Below are 22887 nucleotides of genomic sequence, written 5' to 3' on the forward strand. Positions count from 1 at the left end.
CAAATCTACATGTAGCATTGACTTTTGACATTTACAATTCTTATGTCGTAATGTATCAGATAGCCGGTTAGCTCAGTCGGTAGGCCACTTGCTTTGTAAACGAGGGGTCCCGGGTTCGAGTCCTGGAATAACCGCATATTTTTCTTATCCTTTGACAATCGAACAAGTCTTCTGATTGGATAACATAAAAATAGCAATAATGGAAATCCAAAATATACAGAAGACGAATGTGAATGGGTCGTTCTCAGATCTTCGTTTAGAAGATCAAGTACTTTAGTCAGATTGACCCTTGATCACACTCACTCCCACACTTTGAAATAGGAACGGGGGTTTGCACGCAACACTCTGTCTCATTGAGGCAAACGTATCTGCCAAACACAAGACTAAGTTTAAGAAATATTACTCTATGCATGGCAGTTTTAATCCGAACAAAATCGTACGGACGGATGCATGCATCTTTCGATATTGATATTCTAAGCCACCAAAAAACAACAACAACATAATATAGATTTATCTCCTTTTTGCTTTTATACAATGAATTTTCAAATCCTCAAAATTTAAAAGCCGTGTATGGGTGCTTTGCATTTGAAACGCTACGGTCTAGAATCGGAACATCTGTATCTTCACTGTCCTCGTCTTCTGGAGGAGTCGCCCATATGAGTTACCGGTGGGGACTATAAATAAGCTTAAAAACATACAAACATGTGAAAAGCTGATGTTCTAACCACAGCAATGATCATAGAAAAAACTGACTGAGACAAACTTGACGAGACAATACTGGGCAGGAGACTGATTGTAACACTTACAAATGTCATCACGTCAAAAAATTAAATCTTTACTAACTTCATAAACAGATCAAGGCCTTCAACAAACTTCTAATTATTTTAAATAAAACAATAAACCAGTTATACCTGTCATCATGAAAAATTTAAGGTTAACCAGTATACTAAAATAAACAATAGTTTGCAAAACATCGTGACAGAAGCAAATTAATGCTATAGTTACCTTAAATACGGCTACTCTACATTAATGATCATATTCTATACAGCTGAAACAGTTTTTAAGGCAATCTATGATGGATTGATCTTTCTCCACAATTTTGTATATTTTGTAACAACAATAAATTATGATCATTTTTGTATCTTTTGTATGTTTTGATATAATGTCAGACTTCAAAACGCACTTTTTACATGCAAAAATCATGACAGCTTACATAAAACATTCAAAATTTTCTGAAATTGTAGCGTTTTGTAAAAATGCTTATCTTTTTATGTTGTTGAACATGCTCACATAACATAACATGCCCTGTAATTACAACTGTGCTATATATATGCATTTTAACATGTGGCAATTATAATAAAGTATTTCCTACAATATTTTAATTTGCTGCATCTTGAAAATGCATTTAATTATAACTTTTATATTTAACAGTTGTTCCTGTAAGGTTGACAGATGTTTACTGTAAGATGTAACAATTTATGTCAATGTTAAGTGAAGGTGAGATGGTATGCTTTCAAATCTGTATGGCAAAAAATAATGTTTGCATGGCTAGACAGGAACGTGTGACTTTGCATTCAAAACATGAATGATGCAAACATTTTATGCCGCACGCCCACTGACACCCACTGACTCCCATTTACACTATTTAAGAAAAAGATTTTTTACCAACTCTACACATTACACGGTGTTGTAATGGGTCAAGTTTTGCCTCTTGTATACTGTTTGCTTGCTAGAAAGTACATGGGTACCTTGCACACATTATTTCCTGATATAAAGTTCAAACTAGAACAATCAGATATAGAAATGGGTGTTGAGAGCTTTAGATATGATTTTGAGGATGCTGTCACCAAAGGATGTTTTGACCTGTTTCCATATAGAATGTTGGCTTTTTCCATTTCCAACACGCTCACTGGCGCCAAATTTGCGATCCAATCGTATTTGGAGGATGGAAATATTGCAATTAATTTAAAACTAATTAAAGCCCTAGCCTTCATGCCAAGTCCAAAAATAAGTTCAGCATTTACTGAAGTGAAAGAAAGTTTGCCAGAAATCACTTCAGAAATGGTGTCTTAGATGTAACGGACATAATATAGGATATGAAACTTTCTCTTTATGTTGCAAGGATGATTGAACGATAAGCAAACCAAACCTTTATCTTATTGTCCAATGTAATAAAGAGTTGAAAAATTGTACATTATTATTTTGCCTGTTTGCGTTCTATGCTTCCAAAGGATCTTGTTATAGATTTTATTAGCATTATATCCCTTCGTTTCAGGTATTTCATAGCGAGAGGCATGAGCGTTCCCTACTCGTCCAAGGTGTGTTTATCAAATCCCTACTCATCTAAGGTGTGTTTATGACAGAACACTGTCTAGAGAACCGCGTACCAACAGTCATCTAGAAGGATGGCATAGGAGGTTCTAGACAGTTATAGCAAAGTATCACCAGCACAACTTCGCGTTCATTGCCAAACTAAAGGGTGAACAAGCTAGAACAAAAACTACAATAAAGCAAATAATCATTGGTACAGCTACAAGGACCACGCCAGAAAAGGGGCCAAGTGCCCTCATTTGAACAAAACTAGAAGAGGACCTTATAATGATTCTACATACCAAGTTTGGTGTAGATTCTAATTCTGGCCTATTATTTTAGAGGAGAACCTGTTTAAGTTAAAATGTTGATGACGGATAACGGACTCGGACCATCTGCCTATGCATATGTCTCACCCTGAACAAAGAAACCAGAAACTACTTAGTGGAGGAAAAAAGAGACATAAGTTTGTATTGAGATAAAAGCTTATATACATAAGCTATCCATAAGACAGTATGCTCGAGTATTTGACAGCTTCTAAGCTGAACAAGGGCCATTTTTGATTTTGTTGGGTTTAACGTTACAGCAACACATTTATAGGTCATATGGCGACTTTCCAGCTTTTTGCAGTGAAGGAAGACCTCAGGTGCCCCTCCCGGCATTATGCCATCAAGGGCAAACCCCCAACTTCCTGCAAGCCAGCTGGATGGCTTCGTTGCATGAAGAATTGTACGCCTCAAGCAAGGCTCGAACCCACATCGGTGAGGGGAGAGTGATTTTGGTCAGCTACCTTAACCTCTCGGTCATAGAGGCCCATCAAGGGTCATAACTTGACAAATAAATATATTTTTTATTATGACAATGATAACAACTTCCATGCAAATCTTTAAATAAATAAAGAAGAAAAATGACCATAATTTGAATTAAATTATGTTAGAGTTATATAACTTTGTTGTTTCAGTAGGTTGGGAAGCCTTGTGTGAAGTTTCACTCCAACACATTAAGTTGTTATCGAGGTACAGCTAGACAGTTATTTGCATGCAGAACTTTTACCACATTTTCTAAGTCCAAAAGGGGCTATAAATTGAATTATATTCAGCCAAGAGTTATCTTACTTCTTCTATTTCCATAGTTCTGATAACTGGGAAGCGTTGTTTGACGTTTCAATCAAATACGTACAGTTCTTACTGAAATACAGCTTGATAGTCAGTTGGACAAAAACCAGTCACATTTTCTAAGTGAAAATGGGCCATTATTGGAATTTGATTTAACCAAGTTATTTTACTTGTTTATTTATGACTAGGAAGCCTTGCTTTATGTTTCAATCTTGTACATGCAATGGGTACTAAGATATGAAGGTAAGCAATGTGTGATGCCGACTTTGATGCCCAGGTAAGTAGAATCGCTCTCACTACTCTTTGATTAGTTAAGCTAAAAATATGGACGCTGATGCAGACAAATGAGTGAGTGCAACACCTCTACCTTTCTTCGAATGGGCGATATAAAAAAAGGCTTATTCAAGATAAGAGTGACATAGCAGCCCTAAGTCATTCACCGAACTTTGACTATTTGGCCTTGATTATATGACTGTACGACACACTTCATAAATAATAACAACTACGTTTAGAACTAAATAAATACATAAAACAGGTAAAGAGCCTTGAACAAATTAGACAGACGATCTTACAAGGAACAAGTTAACTGAAGATCACAAAGAAGTTCAGGGGAATGTCATTTAGTGACACTCCTGCTTTAAGCTTTGATGTCCCTTTGAAAGGCCAAGTGCGTCCCACACCACATCACATCCAACTGAAGAAACTTTAGAGAGTACTTTATAAGAATGCTACTGACCAATTTTGATGAAGATCTATCAAATGCCTCATGCGAAGAAATTGTATAAAGGTATTTCCGCTATTAGCTAAAGTGGTCTTAACAGAGTGGCTAAGTGCTCCCAATTAAACAACAAGAGGACCATGATGGTCCTGAATCGCTCACCTGTCCCCACATGACCCAGTTTTGAACTGAGTATGACGTCGTTTTTTCTATTATTTGACATAGTGACCTAGTTTTTGAGCTCATGTGACCCAGTTTTGAATTTGACCTAGATATCATCGAGATAAAAAATCTGACCAATTTTCATGAAGATCCATTGAAAAATATGGTCTCTAGAGAGGTCACAAGGTTTTTCTATTATTTAACCTAATGACCTAGTTTTTGAAGGCACGTGACCCAGTTTTGAACTTGACCTAGATATCATCAAGGTGAACATTCTCACCAATTTTCATGAAGATCTCATGAAAAATATGGCCTCTAGAGAGGTCACAAGGTTTTTCTATTTTTATAACTACTGACCTAGTTTTTGACCGCACGTGACCTAGTTTCGAACTTTACCTAGATATCATCAAGGTGAACATTCTGACCAATTTTCATGAAGATCCATTGCAAAATATAGCCTCTAGAGAGGTCGAAAGGTTTTTCTATTTTTAGACATACTGACCTATTTTTTGAACGCATTTGACCCAGTTTCGAACTGGACCTATATATCATCAAGATAAACATTCAGACCAATTTTCATACAGATCCCATGAAAAATATGACCTCTAAAGAGGTCACAAGTTTTTTTATTATTTGACCTACTGACCTAGTTTTTGAGGCACGTGACCCAGTTTCGAACTTGACCTAGTTATCATCAAGGTGGACCAATTTTCATGAAGATCCATTGAAAGTATGGCCTCTAGAAAGGTCACAAGGTTTTTCTGTTTTTAGACCTACTGACCTAGTTTTTGACCACAGTTGACCAAGTTTCGAACTTGACCTAGATATCATGAACATTCAGACCAACTTTCATACAGATCCCATGAAAAATATGGCCTCTAGAGAGGTCACAAGGTTTTTTTATTTTTTGACCTACTGACCTAGTTTTTGACGGCACATTGCCCAGTTTCGAACTTGACCTAGATATCATCAAGTGAACATTCTGACCAATTTTTATGAAGATCCATTGAAAAGTATGGCCTTTAGAGAGGTCACAAGTTTTTTTGTTTTCTGTTTTGGATTTAATGTCGCAACGACATGATAGGTCATATGGCGACTTTCCAGCTTTAATGGTGGAGGAAGACCCCAGGTGCCCCTCAGTGCATTATTTAATCACGAGTGGGCACCTGGGTTTTCTATTTTTAGACCTACTGACCTAGTTTTGGACCGCACGTGACCCAGTTTCGAACTTGACCTAGACATCATTAAGATGAACATTCTAATTTTCATAAAGATCCCAAGAAAAATGTGACCTCTAGAATGGTCACAAGCAAAAGTTTATGGACGCACAGACAGACGACGGATGCCACGAGATCACAAAAGCTCACCTTGTCACTTTGTGACATGTGAGCTAAAAAGGAAAGGCCCTTATAATTATGCTACAGACCTAATGTTTTTGCAGCCCATAAAAATTATCAAGGTCCCCTCTTTTGACAAAACTGGTAGATGACCTTATAGTGATACTACAGATTAAGTTTTGTGAAGTTCCACCAAGTTGTTCTTGAAAAGTTGTTTCTATTTTTAGCTTTAGTGGCACTTAAATGTGGTCAAGCAGAACCATTTGAACAAATTTGAAAGAGGACTTTGCCAGGAGGAATATTTTTAAGCAAACAAGTAGACCAATTCCACCTTTATAGTTCACCCAGAGCGTTTGGTTCAAGTGAGCTAAATATGATTGGACCTTACACTTTTTGTGAATGTTTACTTATAATTGAACAATTTTGGTGAAGGACCTTATAATAATGCTACAAATCAATTTTGATGAAGATCCATCAAGCAGTTCATGAGAAGTCTTTAGAATACATTCCTATTTTTAATTCTAGTAGCCCCTAAAAGGGGAAGACTGTACCCATTTGTATAAATTTGGGAGAACCATATAATGATGCTACAGACCAAGTTTGATCAAGATCTTTCAAGCAGTTCATGAGAAGAAATCATTTAAAGGCATTTCTTATTTTCGCTCTAGCGGTCCGCCCCCCCCCCCCCCCCCCCCCCCCCCCCCCCCCCCCCCCCCCCCGAGACGACCTTATAATGATACTATAGACTTAGTTTGATGAAGATCTATCAGGAAATTTCATGGTCAAAGGTTCGAGTCCCAGTCTGGCTAAACATATGTCCTATTTATTGGCACATATCCTAACTGAGGTAACAGTAATGTAATATAGCATCATTACAACTTGGAGAAACTCGTCATGTTAATACTGATGAAATAAATGATGTACAAACAATTACATATAAAATTTATTCGAATCTTTGAACAAAATGACATCATTTTGAACATTCAGCAATGTTTATAACAAATCAAACAAATTATATTTCCCTCTTTACTTCATGTAAAGTCTGGAAAGTGCTATTACATCTAGCCCGCAGCATGATTTATAATATTGATATGGGTACATTTTTTCAATGGCATCTTCCCAATAATAATCATCATTTTGCAGACAACATTACTTTTTTTTTCAAAATGTTAAAACACAATCTATTTTTGGTAAAACAAATAATGCATAAAACTAGTGCATATACAGTTTAAGAACTGGAACCTAGGCTCCATTTTCACCCATCAATCCAGGCGTCTCTTTCATCCATCCAATATCTTTATCCGACTGCCAAATAAAAAATCATAAACTTGCATATGAACCTGCAATGCCAATTCTCTTTGTTTTTTCATGTTTTGACCTCTTATATTTTAGACAGATTAATTAAGGAAACACCTGCAGAATAATTAAGAATACACTAGCAGCTTCAAGAAAAAGGAAAACACATTTCACAACTGTCAATCACCTAAATTTAACATATATACGAGTACGGTAACGTCATATCAGAGTACCTAAAGAGTAATTAAACACTACAAAAAATGAAAGATCAAATGTGATGCTTGAAGGACCACTAACTTTTATTTCAAAACTGAAGTAAACAAAATGTTAACCTTTCAAAATAAGACAATATACAGAAATTAATTGACATTTGTTTATTTACAATATCAAGTGTCTTTGTGGTTGGAACAAATTTTGATCTTTATGATGCAAGCATAATGCATTACATATTAATATCGAACAAACAAACGTAAAAATGTCACTATATAAAATGACATATTATAATTATCAGTTCTGATGCAAACAAACGATGCAGGAAAAGATACAAAATGTCTACACTCCTTTGTTGCCTACAAAGTATACCGTAATCACGCTGCTCTTAGAATCTTAGATGATGAACTTAAGGTAAAACCCTGAAAATATCTTATTGGCCAAAAAATCAACTGTAAGTTGCAAGAAAAAAAAACATCTGAAAGTACAAACATAAACATAACAAACTGGTGAGACCTTGAATACTAAACACTTCTTTCACTAGTCCTACGTTGTTAAGTAAAAATCATGAACAGAAATACTATTCAGTGCACAAGTGTCAAAACACTTATATCAATAAAAAAATCTCAAACTAAAGAGCTTGAGTGTATAAACAATCTGTGTACTGTAAAAATTAGACAGTGTTCAGTTTGCCACAAAAAAACATAAAAAAGTCAATAAAATCATTTATATAAAGGAAACAGACAGCAATTAACATTAATTAATGTTTATTGTGTATGAATTTCCTTATCAGTTTAAAAGACTAAATTTTAGTCTGTAAACTTTTAAGGAAATTCTGATGCAATTAACACATCACCAGGATATTAGCACTTTATGTCAACTGAAGGTTAAAATTCAGTTTTTTGTTTGCCATTTTACTGCTGTATTCATCATTACGATAATGTTGTGTGTACTTACAGCACTCCGTATAAATAATATTCTTGAAAGTGTCTAGCTACAGAACATTCTTGTAGACCATGACTTGCATAATGTGTTTACTGACCTCACTTAAAACAAATAAGTACATATCTATAAATCGGTAATATATCTAGCACTATAAACCTTTCAATCATGAATTGCACTCTTATAGCACTTCACTTTTCACAACCTTCAATACTTGCACTTCTTTCTATTGTAATAACAAACTGCATATAATTTAAAAACTATGGGTCTGCATTCGTAAATCCTTTACAGCGTATTCATCACAAAAGTTTGGCAGAAAAGGGTACTAGTACATTGTATTATAATTAAAATACTATCACTTGAAATGTCTTTTATCACAAAATCATGGCAAACCATGACAAGATCAGTAATATTCCACCATATGGTGTTGCTTTCCGGACACGCCCATCCCCTGTCATAGCCTGATAATAACATGTACCAGAGAATATCAAAATGCCCGAGGTCATCAGTGTGCCCACCTGAAATAATTAAACAATGATGTTGAAGCTGCATTGCAGCACCATGACAAAACGTGTGTGAAATGGTTTTCACAGGCAACATGTTCCAAGTCCAAGTCTGGCTGCATATTTCTTACTAGAATCTATCTGACATTGCTATCTACCATTTCAGTGTGAAAGCTTCACTTTTAGAGATTTTCTTTTGTTTTTGTTGGGTTTAATATCACACAAACACAATTATGGTCATACAGCAATTTTCCAGCTTTGATGGTGGAGGAAGATCCAAGGAGCCCATCCGTGCATTATTTCATCATGGGCAGGCACCTGGGTAGAACCATCAACTTTCCTTAACCTAGCTGGATGGCTTCCTCGCATGAAGAATTCAGCACACCATGTGAGGCTCTAACCCATATCTATCAGGGGCTAGTAATTCAAAGTCTGTGACTTTAAACCACTCGGCCAAGGAAACTTTGAACAAAGAACGAAAATGGACACAATGTTTTAGAGAATGAGACTGGACACAAAGCTTTAGACAGAGAATAAGAATGGACAAAAAGCTTTAGGCAGAAAATGAAAATGGACACATAGCTTTAGAAAGAAAATGAGACTGGATACAAAGCTTTAGTCTAAGAATGAGTCTGGACACAATTAAAGGTTTAGACAGAAAATGAGACTGGATATAAAGCTTTAGACAGAGAATAAGAATGGACAAAAAGCTTTAGGCAGAAAATGAAAATGGACACATAGCTTTAGAAAGAAAATGAGACTGGATACAAAGCTTTAGTCTAAGAATGAGTCTGGACACCATTAAAGGTTTAGACAGAAAATGAGACTGGATATAAAGCTTTAGACAGAGAATAAGAATGGACAAAAAGCTTTAGGCAGAAAATGAAAATGGACACATAGCTTTAGAAAGAAAATGAGACTGGATACAAAGCTTTAGTCTAAGAATGAGTCTGGGCACAATTAAAGGTTTAGACAGAAAATGAAACCGCATGGACACAAAACTTTAGAAAATTAGAATGGACCCAAAGCTTTAAACAGTGAGTGAGACTGGACACAAAGTTTTAGTGTGAGAATAAGGCTGGACACAAAGTTACCAATTTGAGTTCCTACATTATTTTGCAAAAATAATATACATGTACACTTCACGAGCCTGTTTAAGTACAAATTCTTTGTAAAATATTTAAAATGAAAAACATTTTGCTTATAATTATGTTTTAGAAACAATAACATGTATTAGCTTTATATGAAAGTAAACTGCACCAAAGGTAAGATTACCAGCATAGGTCTTCTAGTGAGCGGGACCCCCAGCAGCGCCACTGAATGTATCAAGTGCATCTTGTTACCAGATTCAAACACCTGAAATAATTACAGTTGTCATGACAACATGTGTTACCATATTTCTTCTTATTACTGTCATACTGTATGCAGGTAATCAGAAGAAATGTTGTAAATAAAATCTGATAGAAGATCCTTGATAGCATATAATACAAGCAAATAAAATAATAGCAGTCTCTGTTTGACTGTCTGTTCATGAGAAACATGTATGTACTTATCAGATTGTTTCAACATGACACTACTTTTTACAAATTAGAACTAGAACTGTCACAGGAGTGACTTATACCCCACCATATGGTCTTGTCACAGAAGAATGGCAACCATCAACCATAAGATATTTTAAAAATTATTAGAATAATATAAAACTTAAAAAAAAAATAATTAATACATAATACAAAATTTTACTTCATCCTGGGCTTCCTCGGCACATATAAGTAATACTAGTATATGTGCCCAGGATGAGGGATGAGGTAAATATAAAAATCTCTAATATAAGAGATACACTAAAAATTAATACCAAAAAGTGTCTTACCGACACATGTTACCACAGAAAAATGTTTTTACTTTTTATACAGGACTAATAATAAAAAAGTTAGAAAAATTCCTAAAATATTGAAAATCTAAAACTTTCTAAGAATTTCTAAAAATAGACAAATTCTTAGAATTTAAGGGGAAGTAACTCAGTATAAAAGTTTAAAAAAGGTAACTTCCCTTTGGCTCTAAGCCAATCAGAATGATATATAGTGAAAATACATCAAAATTAGCCTTAAAGTCTAAGTAAAAGGGGGCATAATTCATGAAAAATTGGTGTAGGAGTTAAGCATCTTGTGTCACATGATGTGGGTGATGAGGTGGAACATCTATTTTGAGTTTGAATCAATTCCATTTAGTAATAACTGAGATATAGTGAAAATACATCAAAATTTACCTTAAATTCTAAGTAAAAGGGGGCATAATTCATGAAAAGTTGGTGTCAGAGTTATGCAGCTTGTGTCACAAGATGGGGTGATAAGGTGGAACATCTATTTTAAGTTTGAATCATATCCATTTAGTAATAACTGAGATATAGTGAAAATGCATCAAAATTAACCTTATATTCTAATTAAAAGGGGGCATAATTCATTAAAAAATGGTGTCAGAGTTATGCACCTTGTGTCACATGATGTGGGTGATAAGGTGGAACATCTATTTTAAGTCTGAATCAAAACCATTTAGACTTAGTAATAACTGAGATATAGTGAAAATGCATCAAAATTAACCTTAAACTAGAAGATGCTTTTGTAGAAAAGTGCATGTCTCCCCCGATGCATAGTCATATAGGCAGGAAGTCAATAGGGGACAGGAGCAAAAGTCTAAGCAACACTGGTGGCTGGATGCAATAGGAATCATCTATTTGGCATGTCCAATCATTCCACAAAGTTTCAACATTCTGGGCTAAGTGGTTCTCAAGTTATGAATTGGAAACTGTTTTCCATGTTCAAGCCCCTGTGACCTTGACCTTTGATCGGGTGATCCCAAAATCAGTAGGGGTCATCTACTCTGCATGTCCAATCATCCTACGAAGTTTCAAAATTCTGGGTCAAGTAGTTCTCAAGTTACTGACCGGAAATGTTTTTCCATGTTCAGGCCCCTGTGACCTTGACCTTTAATAGAGTGATCCCAAAATCAATAGGGGTCATCTACTATGCATATCCAATCATCCTATGAAGTTTCAACATTCTGAATCAAGTGGTTCTCAAGTTATTGATCGGAAATGGTTTTCCATGATCAGGCCCCTGTGACCTTGACCTTTAATTGAGTAACCCAAAATCAATAGATGTCATCTACTCTGCATGACCTATCATCCTATGAAGTTTCAATATTCTGGGTCAAGTGGTTCTCAAGTTATTGATCAGATATGGTTTTCCATGTTCAGACCCCTGTGACCTTGACCTTTAACAGAGTGACCCCAAAATCAATAGGGGTCATCTACTCTGCATGACCAATCATCCTATGAATTTTCAACATTCTGGGTCAAGTGGTTCTCAAGTTATTGATCGGAAATGGTTTTCCATGTTCAGGCCCCTGTGACCTTGACCTTTAAAGGAGTGACCCCCAAAATCAATAGGGGTCATCTACTCTGCATGTCCAATCATCCTATGAAGTTTCAACATTCTGGGTCAAGTCGTTCTCAAGTTATTGATCAGAAATGTTTTTCTAAGTTCAGGCCCCTGTGACCTTGACCTTCAACGGAGTGACCCCAAAAGCAATAGGGGTCATCTACTCTGCATGACTAATCATCCTATGAAGTTTCAACATTCTGGGTCAAGTGATTCTCAAGTTATTGATCGGAAATGGTGTTCCATGTTAAGGCCCCTGTGACCTTGACCTTTGACGGAGTGATCCCAAAACAATAGGGGTCGTCTCCTCCATAAGCCCTGCCACCGTATGAAGTTTGAAGGTTCTAGGTTAAATGGTTCTCCAGTTATTGATCGGAAATGAAGTGTGACGTACGTATGTACGGAAGGACGGGGCAAAAACAATATATCTCCCTTGGGGGGGGTGGGGGAGACATAATTCTAAACAAGAGGGCCATAATGGCCCTATATCGCTCACCTGTCATCATTGCACTTAAGGACAAGAAGGTCAAAAAATCATAATCAAGATCAATCAAAAGAATCATATGATAAATATAGTTGAAATTTTCCTAAAGGTACAGATATGTCAAAATACACCTATAAATTGGCGGTACCATCCATGTTGTACCACAGGAAAGTGGTCTCGGTTTTTCCCTACGGCAAATAATTAAAAAGTTACTAAATAAGCTATTTATAGTAACATAAAAGGGAAGCAATTAAACAAAAATTATTGTAAGTGAACAAAAGAAGGATCTGCCAAATAAAAACAAGAGCACTGCAATGCAACACAAATGCAGAGCAATATACACACAAAACAAAGTAATATGACCTTTGACCCCTAAGTATGACCTTGACCTTGAAGTGAGCCATCCGAAACATGTGCTCTGCACATCGTTTCGATGAGGTGAACATTTGTGTCAGGTTTCTTTGAAATCCTTCGAGGGGTTCAAGAGTTACAGAGCGGAAGGGAAATTGCTAACCAACAGACAGAAAGACAGACAGACAGAAGGACACCGAGGCGATAACATAATATGTCTCTTAGGGCGTATAAAAAGGAATTGATATCTTATGGTGATACAAGTTGTGTGCAAGTTTGGTTAAAATCAAGTCATAAACGAAGCTGCTATTGTGCAGACAAAGTCAAAATAGCTAATTTTGGCCCTTTCAGGGGCCATAACTCTGGAACCCATTGTGGGATCTGGCCAGTTCAAGAAACTGGCTGTCTAGCATACCCTGACAAAAAATTAGGGCTAATTTTAGGGCAATTTGTACAAAAAAATAGGGCTAAAATTAGGAATTTGGTACAATTTTAAGGAAATTTTAGGGCTAAATTTAGGAATTTTCAAATTAAAATATGGACTTTACAGACCATGTAATGTGCTTACCTTTATGTGATTGACATAAAAGTAACTCACAAATAGTGCTTTATTTACAGAAAAGACGTCTACCAGCTTTCCACTGTTTTCAGCTATTGTTGGCTGTATCCTGGAAATAAACAGAAATGAGAATTAACTACTTTGACTAAAAGTACACATTAAAAATAGCACAGTGTCACTAGCTATACACTTACTTCGTCTGACTGAAAAGAGTTTAATTATGGCCTCCTCTTCTCCCCTTATAGCCATCACAATCCACACCATATTTTTTTATTCTTTAATTTTTTAAACAAGAAACAATGCCAAAAAGTAAGAAATGCTGTCAACTGGAGTACAGTGTATTGCCAGCAACAGTGCATATCAGAGTACACAAATTGAGAGTGAACTAAGACAAGTGTTCAACAAACTTATAACTATGATTAACTTGTACAGAAATTATAACACACTTATTACCAACAAATACATAGTTTTACAACATTCAGCATGGACATCAGGTACTTGATATACTTAGAAAATACAAATTAAACCAGCACAGGTCATTAAATTAGCAAATTCACAAAAACTGTTTCCAAGCCATACATTTGTTGACATCAGTGCATGATTGTGAGAAAAATCTCAAGAATCGTCTCCTCTTCACCCTTTTCAGCTATCACATTCCACAATAAACAATTTGTTAATTTGAAGCATTGACAGCTCAAAAAATTGCAGTGGGAAAAATATACATCTAATAAAAATGTTGATGGGCATCAGTTCATATTTGACTAGAAACTTGTATAGCTTGCAAACAATACATACATGTATAAAGAATAAATCTGAACTGTGATCACATATTACATAATAATGAAGAACAGGCCAAGTAAATAATCAGAATTTGACCTGATTTTTTATTATGTCTACACCTATATACACCTATTAACTAGGTATTACTTCTGCACTATGTGTATGCTACACTTCCAGTGAAGGAGCACTAAATATCCCTCAGATAATCTTCACTGGGAAATAGATCTTTCAAGTATCACAATTTACCTTCAGAAATCCTATCTCTGTCATCTAGTCACAACCAATAACAAGCTGAACACATGGATCCACTGGTAAACTGCTTTCAACTGTGCTAAACTGTTTTTTTCTGAATTAGAACTTTTAAACAACATTTAAAACATTTTCTCTTTTTGATCATTGCAAAAAAGTTAAAAATTTAGGAATCTTTGTGAAAAAACAGGGCCTTTTTAGGAATTTCCTTTGATTTTTTAAAAAAAATAGGAATTTTAGCCAAATCGAAAAAAAATAGGAAAAAGTAGGAATTTTAGGGACGCTAGACAGCCTGAAGAAAGGAACCAAGATCTTATGGTGACACAAGTTTCTGTGCAAGTTTGATTAAATTCAAATCATAAATGAAGCTGCTATTGTGCAGACAAGGTCAAAATAGCTTATTTTGGCCCTATCAGGGGCCATAACTCTGGAACACATAATGGAATCTGGCCAGTTCAAGAAAGGAACCAAGATCTTGTGGTGATACAAGTAGTGTGCAAGTTTAGTTAAAATCAAATCATAAATGAAGCTGCTAATGCGCAGACAAGGTAAAAATAGCTAATTTTGGCCTTTCAGGGGCCATAACTCTGAAACCCATTAAGGGATCTGGCAGGTTCAAGAAAGGAATCGAGATCTTATGGTGACACAAGTTTTGTGCAAGTTTGATTAAATTCAAATCATAAACGAAGCTGCTATTGTGCAGACAAGGTCAAAATAGCTAATTTTGGCCCTTTCAGGGGCCATAACTCTGGAACCGATAATGGGATCTGGCCAGTTCAAGAAAGGAACCAATATATATCTTATGGTGATACAAGCTGTGTGCAAGTTTAGTAAAAATCAAATCATAAATAAAGCTGCTAATGCGCAGACAAGGTAAAAATAGCTAATTTTGGCCCTTTCAAGGGCCATAACTCTGGAACCGATAATGGGATCTGGCCAGTTCAAGAAAGGAACCAAGATCTTATGGTGATACAAGTTGTGTGCAAGTTTGGTTAAAATAAAATCATAAATGAAACCATTATTGTGCAGACAAGAAATTGTGGACGGATGACGGACGAAGGGTGATCACAAAAGCTCACCCTGTCACTACGTGACAGATGAGCTAATAAAAGGGGACATAATTCATGAAAAATTGGTGTCAGAGTTATGCATCTTGTGTCACATGATGTGGGTGATAAGGTGATACATCTATTTTAAATTTGAATCAAATCCATTTAGTAGTAACTGAGATAATAGATTTCGCGACGGGACGGGACGGGACAAAACTGACTCCTATATAGCCCCCCACAAACATGTTTGGTGGGGGTATAATTATATCTTTTGTCATGTTTATTGACTTTTGAATCAATGATTTTGTTAATTTAACATAACTGGAGTTGTATGCTAGCAACCACAGCTGATTTTTCAAAATGGATTTTTGATGTTTTTAGTAACAGCTCTTTTATGTTCTATATTTGGTAACTTAAGTAATTTTTCTACCATTCTTATAGCAAATTAGGTGTTTGCAAATTTTTCCAGAATGAAATCTAAATGTAAGAGCTGGGGTCGTATTCATAAAGCATCTTAAGTATTAGTATAAGAAATTGATTATTTACTTAAGTATTACTTAGGTTAGAAATTTATTTTACTTAAGTATATTTGTTATTCATAAAACAACTTAATAAGTAATTCTTATTTTTTATTGTGGACGAAAACATTAAAAAAACAACATTAATTTCAGACAGATACATATGCACAATTATGTTTAAAGTGCTTTTATCTGAAAAACAACACTTTAATCGTACTCTCCACGCTATTTTATTTTCTGACTTAAGTCATTTCTTACGTATCTTAAGTTTAAGCTGTTTTATGACTAGGACTTAAGTTTTTACTTAGACTTAAGTTAAAATCACCACAAACTTAAGTAAAATCTTAAACTTAAGTCAAAACTTATACTTAATATGTTTTATGAATACGGCCCCAGATCTTCTATTTATTACTTTGAACAAAACAATATGCAAACTTACATTCTTAAGTCTTGTGTCCTCAGTTTTTGAATTAAATGCTGAAAAATAAAAATTACGTAGTGTCATTAATGAAATTTACCTATCATTGCTATCATTACAAACTACATGTATTACAGCTTGAATATTTAACTATTAGCCTGCTGGCAGCAAGTGATTCTGCCTTTGTGCCCAGTGCAGACCAAGATTACAAGATTACACTAGCTCAAAATGGAAGACTGCTGAGGAAGCAATTCAAACTAGAGCTATCACTAAAGGCGATTAATACCCCAGAAGCTGCGTTGACACAGGGAAAGTAAAATGTTGTGATCAAGACTTTTGACATTAAAGTGTAACCTTGACCTTGGATCTAGTGGATTGTGCACTCTACATGTTATTTTGATGAGGTTAAGGCTTGACACTAATTTCATGAAATTCATTCCAGTGGTTTAGTAGATAATATATGGTGTGGACACAAATTAAGGCTATTTGTTCTCTGACCTACAAGTGTGACCTTAGCCTTGGACCTAGTGACTCGTGTTTTAACTCTGCACGTTAGTTTTATGAAAATCTTCCCAATGGAAGAATTATGAAGTGGATACAAATTATGGATGGACTGACATGCATGTAGCTCCTGTATACTTTGGGGGTATAAAAATATTCTTTGTGACTTTAAGCTGGAAAACAAATTGAATTTGTATTAAATATATATTTCAAGAAGGAACTTTGACAGGATTACAAAAATCTGGAAACTGTAATTTGTTTGTTTTCAGAGACTTTCACTCGCACTGGCGATTTAAAGTCTGACTTGAGTGAAAACTATAAAGTTTAAACTATTAATCTATCTCCCATAAAACGAGCCAGTCCCAAAGCAAGAAAGTATGTTTTTTAGCCCAATTCTGGACTTTAAATTCCCAAATGAATGTTAACTTCCAGGGTTCTTGCTGTTCTACAATAGTTTATGTATTTTATCTCTGTTTATTTGTTAAATTGTTATGTAACAACAGTTATGATATATATGAAACCCCACATTTGAAAATATTACACTTAAGGAAAGCACCTTATATATGTTTAGGTAACTTTCAATTTTTTTCCAATTAATATCCCAGAGCATTTTCCCAATTCCACTGGCGTTGGTGGCATTCCCAAAATAATGGCAAAAAGGCCTGGTACACCTGAAAATACAGTTAAAATTACACCCAGTGACATAAAATATGTATTTATGAGAGGCTTCAATTAGGTCATGAATAAAAGGTGTTACTTTTTCATACTAAGAACCATGTTCCCTACAAATATTTTACAGCGAACTAATTAATATTCTCGGGTAAAAACAGGTAAACAGATCAGCACTAAAAGCCACTTCAACAATAATAATTTCAAGTACCGGGTACATTATACAGCAATATAAAGGGAATCTATCTATAAGATACTGTTATGTATTAACTGTATTTGTTGTCTCCCTTGGATACCTTGAAATTTCATTCATGAAAGTCAATGTGTTTCTATCAAATTATAGATTTTCTTGAACTGCCAGGGTTCTCACTAGGATTTTCAAAGTAGGAGTCCTGGACTCCTGCCTGGAAAAAGATGAATCCCAGTATGAACAATTTGAGTCCTATATTTCTGCTGGTCGCTAGATAAAGTCATGGCCTTCTGAAGCACTTCCTTTTGCTAAGGCCATAGTTTATGAATCTGCAAAATTAACATTTATGAAGTGATTCATGGAGACGATTTACTAATTATGTCATCTGTAGTTGCGTTACCTTTTCTACTCTACTTGATACCCAAAATGAAAACAAAATATTGTCTAACGAAGAAGATGTCAGATTTTTAAAACGTTTAGAAAAAATATACCACAGAATTTTGGAATTATCATAAATGCTAAATGAAAAACAAACTGGTACACACAATCATTCTGAATACTTTTGTAAAGTTTTATAACACGTCTGTTTCAAATGACGAAACAATAATGAATATCTGAGAATGTAAACAACCCTTTTACTAACTGCATTGGTACAGAAAGACAACCTATAAAAATATATACTTTGAAAATTTGATATTTTATGCTAAACTGTTCAACATCAACAACATAATGATTAATCAGCTGAAACTGAACCTTTCTATTTAAACTTCATTGTGATATTCAGTGTCTTTTGATTGGTATTACTATAATACCAAAAGACACGAGCATCTAAGTATAAAACTTTAAGGAATCAGTCCAACTACTTAAAATCATGTAAATGTTATTCTTTGCCGAAATAAATCTATCAACGTATAAACAATTTTTTGGACAAATCCCATTAAACATGTTCAATGCAATATTCATTTATTATAACACGTACATTCTAACATGATCCGATTCATTTTCCTATATAACAAAGAAGGCTGAAAACAGTGAATTATTATACAACAATTCACTGTTCTGACGTCACAAATATTACGTCATAGCGTCAAACAGCATAGCAGTACGCTGGAAAAGAAACCAAATTGAAAACGGGCAAATATTTAATGAATAATAAGAAAAAACAATCATCTGGATGACATGGATGATACAACAGCTCAAATCAAGCTGTTATCTAATTAGAAGTGTCTAGGGGTACGGATCCGTACCTCTAGATAAGCCTGTTAGAAGTTTCCTAGGGGTACGGACCTTCCTTTTTCTAGAGATTAAGGATCATTTACGTTTCAAATTTTGTTGAAAATGAAATAACAAATAAGACTTCATCAGTATTCACCTAAAACTTGGATTTAAATGGTTAACAGTGTTCATACAATTTGTTACATTTTCTTTCGGAATGTAAACAACCGAGGAACACCAAATAAATCACGAGGATTCGAACTTGCAGAAAAAAGATATAAAGATTAAACAAAATAATGTTAGACTGACTGGACCAGTCCTCGCCCAGAAAAGGCATTAAAATTGCAATATTTTTATTGTAATACTATATATCAACTTCTTTGCCTCGTCAGTTCTACCCAGGCATTGTCCCATTCAAATGACCCAATTTTTAGTAAACACTTACATCCGGGACTTTGAAAATCGGGCATAACACCACTATACTGTTTCCATCGTTTTTCCAGGTGGACAGGACCCATGCTCGCCCAGTGGTATATTTTTAAAAGAAAACCATTTATGTATTAAATGACAAGATAAACATTTAGTCTAATCTATTAGTATTCTCAACAACATATTTACTCCCGCAAAAAGCATGATAGTTATACAATAGAAGTTATCAAAACGTATTTACTGTAAAAACACTGATGCAGCATTCTTGCCTAGAAGTTATGGGTTGGGTGCAGACGAATCACAAAATTGCATAAACAACATATTTTTAATTACATTTAAATAAACTAGATGTGAAAGATGATGGTAAAATTGTCTGTAATTATTTTTGCCCTTGAAGCAGCATTTCGAAAACAATTTTGACAGCCCGGAGTTGACGAATATTTGCTGATATAAAATCATTATTTGGTCTGATAGTTTGAAATAAACTGCATAAAAAGTTCATACTATGTTTAACCTTTAGTATTGCAACAGTTTTTAACCAGTGTTTTTGAAAATATTTATTTTAAGTCATGTTTCTTTTTGGCCACTTTCACATTTGGTTTCATTTTCCCTTTTATTTTCGTCTGCTATCGACCTTGACCGGAACCGGAGACTCTTCAAAAGTGAGGACAGAGAGTGGGACACAAAGGGTACAAAAAATAAACAACACATCTGACAAAAATTTGCATCTTTATTACACAATCTGGCATCAAATTAAAAAATGGGCGAGCATGTGCCTGGGCGAGCATAGGTCCAGTGACTCTAAATATGTTGAGAAAAAACTATCTTAATAATTGATAATTAACCATAATTGTATTTATGTTTTTCACACATTTGGTAGCCGTTACGAGATACAAGTGACGTTTTCACAAACAGTTTCTTTACTTAATGTCGCTTAATTGATTACAGGCCCGTGTGCAGGATTTGTTTGCTAGGGGGGCCCAACCTGGGGTGGGTTGGGGAGGGGTATCCCCTCCCGATTGTGAAATGTTTTTAATATGGCACATGAATAGATGCATTTTCCTGCTACCTGAAACACCTTTAAGGATGCATGAATGTATTATATATTTAAGGAAAAGTCTACTTTTTAATCATTTCATCAAGCCTTTTCAATGTATGTATGATTGTACAGTCACAGTGAATGGACTTATTTTTCTGTATGATACCCAGTTGAAAAAAATGTTGAAGTTTTATTTGTTTGTTTGTTTGTTTGTTTTGGGTTTAACGCCGTTTTTCAACAGTATTTCAGTCATGTAACGGCGGGCAGTTAACCTAACCAGTATTCCTGGATTCTGTACCAGTACAAACCTGTTCTCCGCAAGTAACTGCCAACTTCCCCACATGAGTTTTAAGATGATTATTAAGTAGACTAGCTCCTAGACTATGATGATTTTTTTTCACATTTTTATGATTTCATGTAGTGAACTGAGCCAGTCTATTTACTATGTCCAATATTACAATTTTAACATCAGTCCTCTTAGAAAATCTCTAGAATAGACTGGCTTTTGTCTCTATGAACATAAAAAAGAAAAAGAAATCATAGAAATATCGTAATTTTCAGTCTAGTTGCTAGTCTAATTATTAAGGGTATCCTATTTGCAAAATGGCCAAATGTTTTTAGATTTCCAACAAAACAAACGAAGTATTATGACAATTACTATTTACATCACAGATTTCAAATGACAATGAACTCTTAACTGTACCAAAGATCTATAAAAATAAATAGATGTGTATTTTATACTTCTTTGACTGTACAAACTATAACATCACAGCACATATTAAATAATATTTTTATGTATATTACCCCTCATAAGTAACGAGTTTTAGATGCGTTTTGTAAGATTTACTGAGAAACTACTTTTAAAACTATGAGAGTTATTAAGTAAGGTTATTGGACCCAAAAGAGTAAAATTGATACAGTAGTTTCAAATTCATAATTGTTGTAAAATAAAAAGATAGGATAAATATTTATCAATTTAATAAATTTGGGGAATGTGCCTTAATGTAAAAACAAAATACAACCATCATAATGTTTCAATTTTCAAATTCATTTTATGATTTACTCAACAAAACCAACAATGTAATGATCATTTTATAACACTTCCAAAGAGTAAAAAACATAATAGTTTCTCTCCTACCCAATCAAGTACCGATTAAGCGATCAATGAAGCATGCACAGATAAACTTTTACCTGTGACATGCCTGGGGCTAATTTCCACTACTGGACACGGTTTTATGGCTCTTTAGCCTGTGTATTGCTGTCGAATCAAGCCAGTTGCGCTGGTGTATAAATTTGTTAATTGAGGGGCCCATAGTAATAAAAATCGTAACTAGCCAGCCAGCTGGGGGGGCCCGGGCCCCCTGGCCCCCCACCTGGACACGTGCCTGGATTATTAAACAATCAGTTCCATGCCGATTATCATTATACCTTGTTAAATAACAAAATAAATAGGTGCATATTATTATACCTAATTTTTTTTTGTTGAATTTCAAACAGAATTCATTTAAGGGATAGATTCATTCATTAATCTAGTCGTTACCAACAGTTTATTTTACAACGAACTAATTATTTAGATTTTGAAAGAGAAGGTAAACAATCGGGTGAATGCTGGTATCTGTAAACCAATTTGATCCAAGTTTTAAGTGAAGACTGTTTAAGTCATATTTTTTATTTCATTTCCAACAAAATTTAAGATATAAATAGCCCTTAATCTTTAGAAAAAGGAGGTCCGTATCCCTAGAAAACCCCTGACAGGCTTGTCTAGAGGTACAGATCCGTACCTCTAGAATCAAATTCTAGAGGTTTGGATCCGTATCACTAGACACTTCCTATCTAATTTGTCTGGACACTGTTCCTGTCCGGATACTAGTTCACACCAGGTTGTATTACATTATTATCGTTAAATGAGTGGGTCAGTTAGGATGATAAAACTATTAATTATAAATTTATCTATTTAGTTATTACCATGTGCACCGTATGCAGACATAATCACAGCAAGTCCTCCAGAAAGTCCAGCTATCCTAATGAAGTTCTTGCCTGCGGCTGCACCCAAATTCATTTTCTCGACTTCTTTTACCACGACAGTATGAACTTCTTTCGTGGGAACCCAGGACGCTATCTGATTCCACAAACTTCTAACAATATCTGACATTTTAAACTGTCATAACGCCGAGGGCACAAAAATTGCGAAAATTTACGAAAAAAGTACGGAAATTCTTCCTTGAATGTATCCTTGAATGGAACCTAAAGATATTAAACTACTACCCTTAAACACACCGGAGAAAACTCGACAAAACACCCCAAAACGTTTAAAGAGAAGTTGCTGGAAGGTAGTATTTCTTCACGGCTCCTTCTTTCAGTAGTTGCAGTACGTAATTCTCTTTATCTAGTACGAAAATAAATTACTTT

At 34.9% G+C, this 22887-nt stretch overlaps 1 protein-coding gene across 1 annotated transcript; it reads right to left on the reverse strand.

Moving 5' to 3' along the window:
- Positions 1-6572: 6572 nt before the first annotated feature.
- On the reverse strand, positions 6573-22729 carry LOC128558614 (transmembrane protein 256 homolog). The gene is made up of 4 exons (XM_053548452.1): positions 22444-22729; positions 16457-16494; positions 9869-9949; positions 6573-8608 (listed from the first exon to the last, which is right to left on the reverse strand). The coding sequence occupies exons 1-4, from the start codon at positions 22628-22630 to the stop codon at positions 8465-8467; spliced, it is 450 nt and encodes a 149-aa protein (XP_053404427.1). The 5' UTR covers positions 22631-22729; the 3' UTR covers positions 6573-8464.
- Positions 22730-22887: the final 158 nt, after the last annotated feature.

The sequence above is a fragment of the Mercenaria mercenaria genome, chromosome 7, assembly GCF_021730395.1.
Source record: "Mercenaria mercenaria strain notata chromosome 7, MADL_Memer_1, whole genome shotgun sequence".
In the NCBI taxonomy this organism is placed as follows: domain Eukaryota; kingdom Metazoa; phylum Mollusca; class Bivalvia; order Venerida; family Veneridae; genus Mercenaria; species Mercenaria mercenaria.

Excerpts from the sequence above, each read along its gene's own strand:
- LOC128558614 (XM_053548452.1), bottom strand. The coding sequence starts at position 22,630 with ATGTCAGATATTGTTAGAAGTTTGTGGAATCAGATAGCGTCCTGGGTT. Across the intron at positions 16,495-22,443 it reads GTCTGCATACGGTGCACATG|CATTTAATTCAAAAACTGAG; the intron begins GTAATAACTAAA and ends TTTATTTTTCAG. Across the intron at positions 9,950-16,456 it reads AGGACACAAGACTTAAGAAT|GTGTTTGAATCTGGTAACAA; the intron begins GTAAGTTTGCAT and ends TAATTATTTCAG.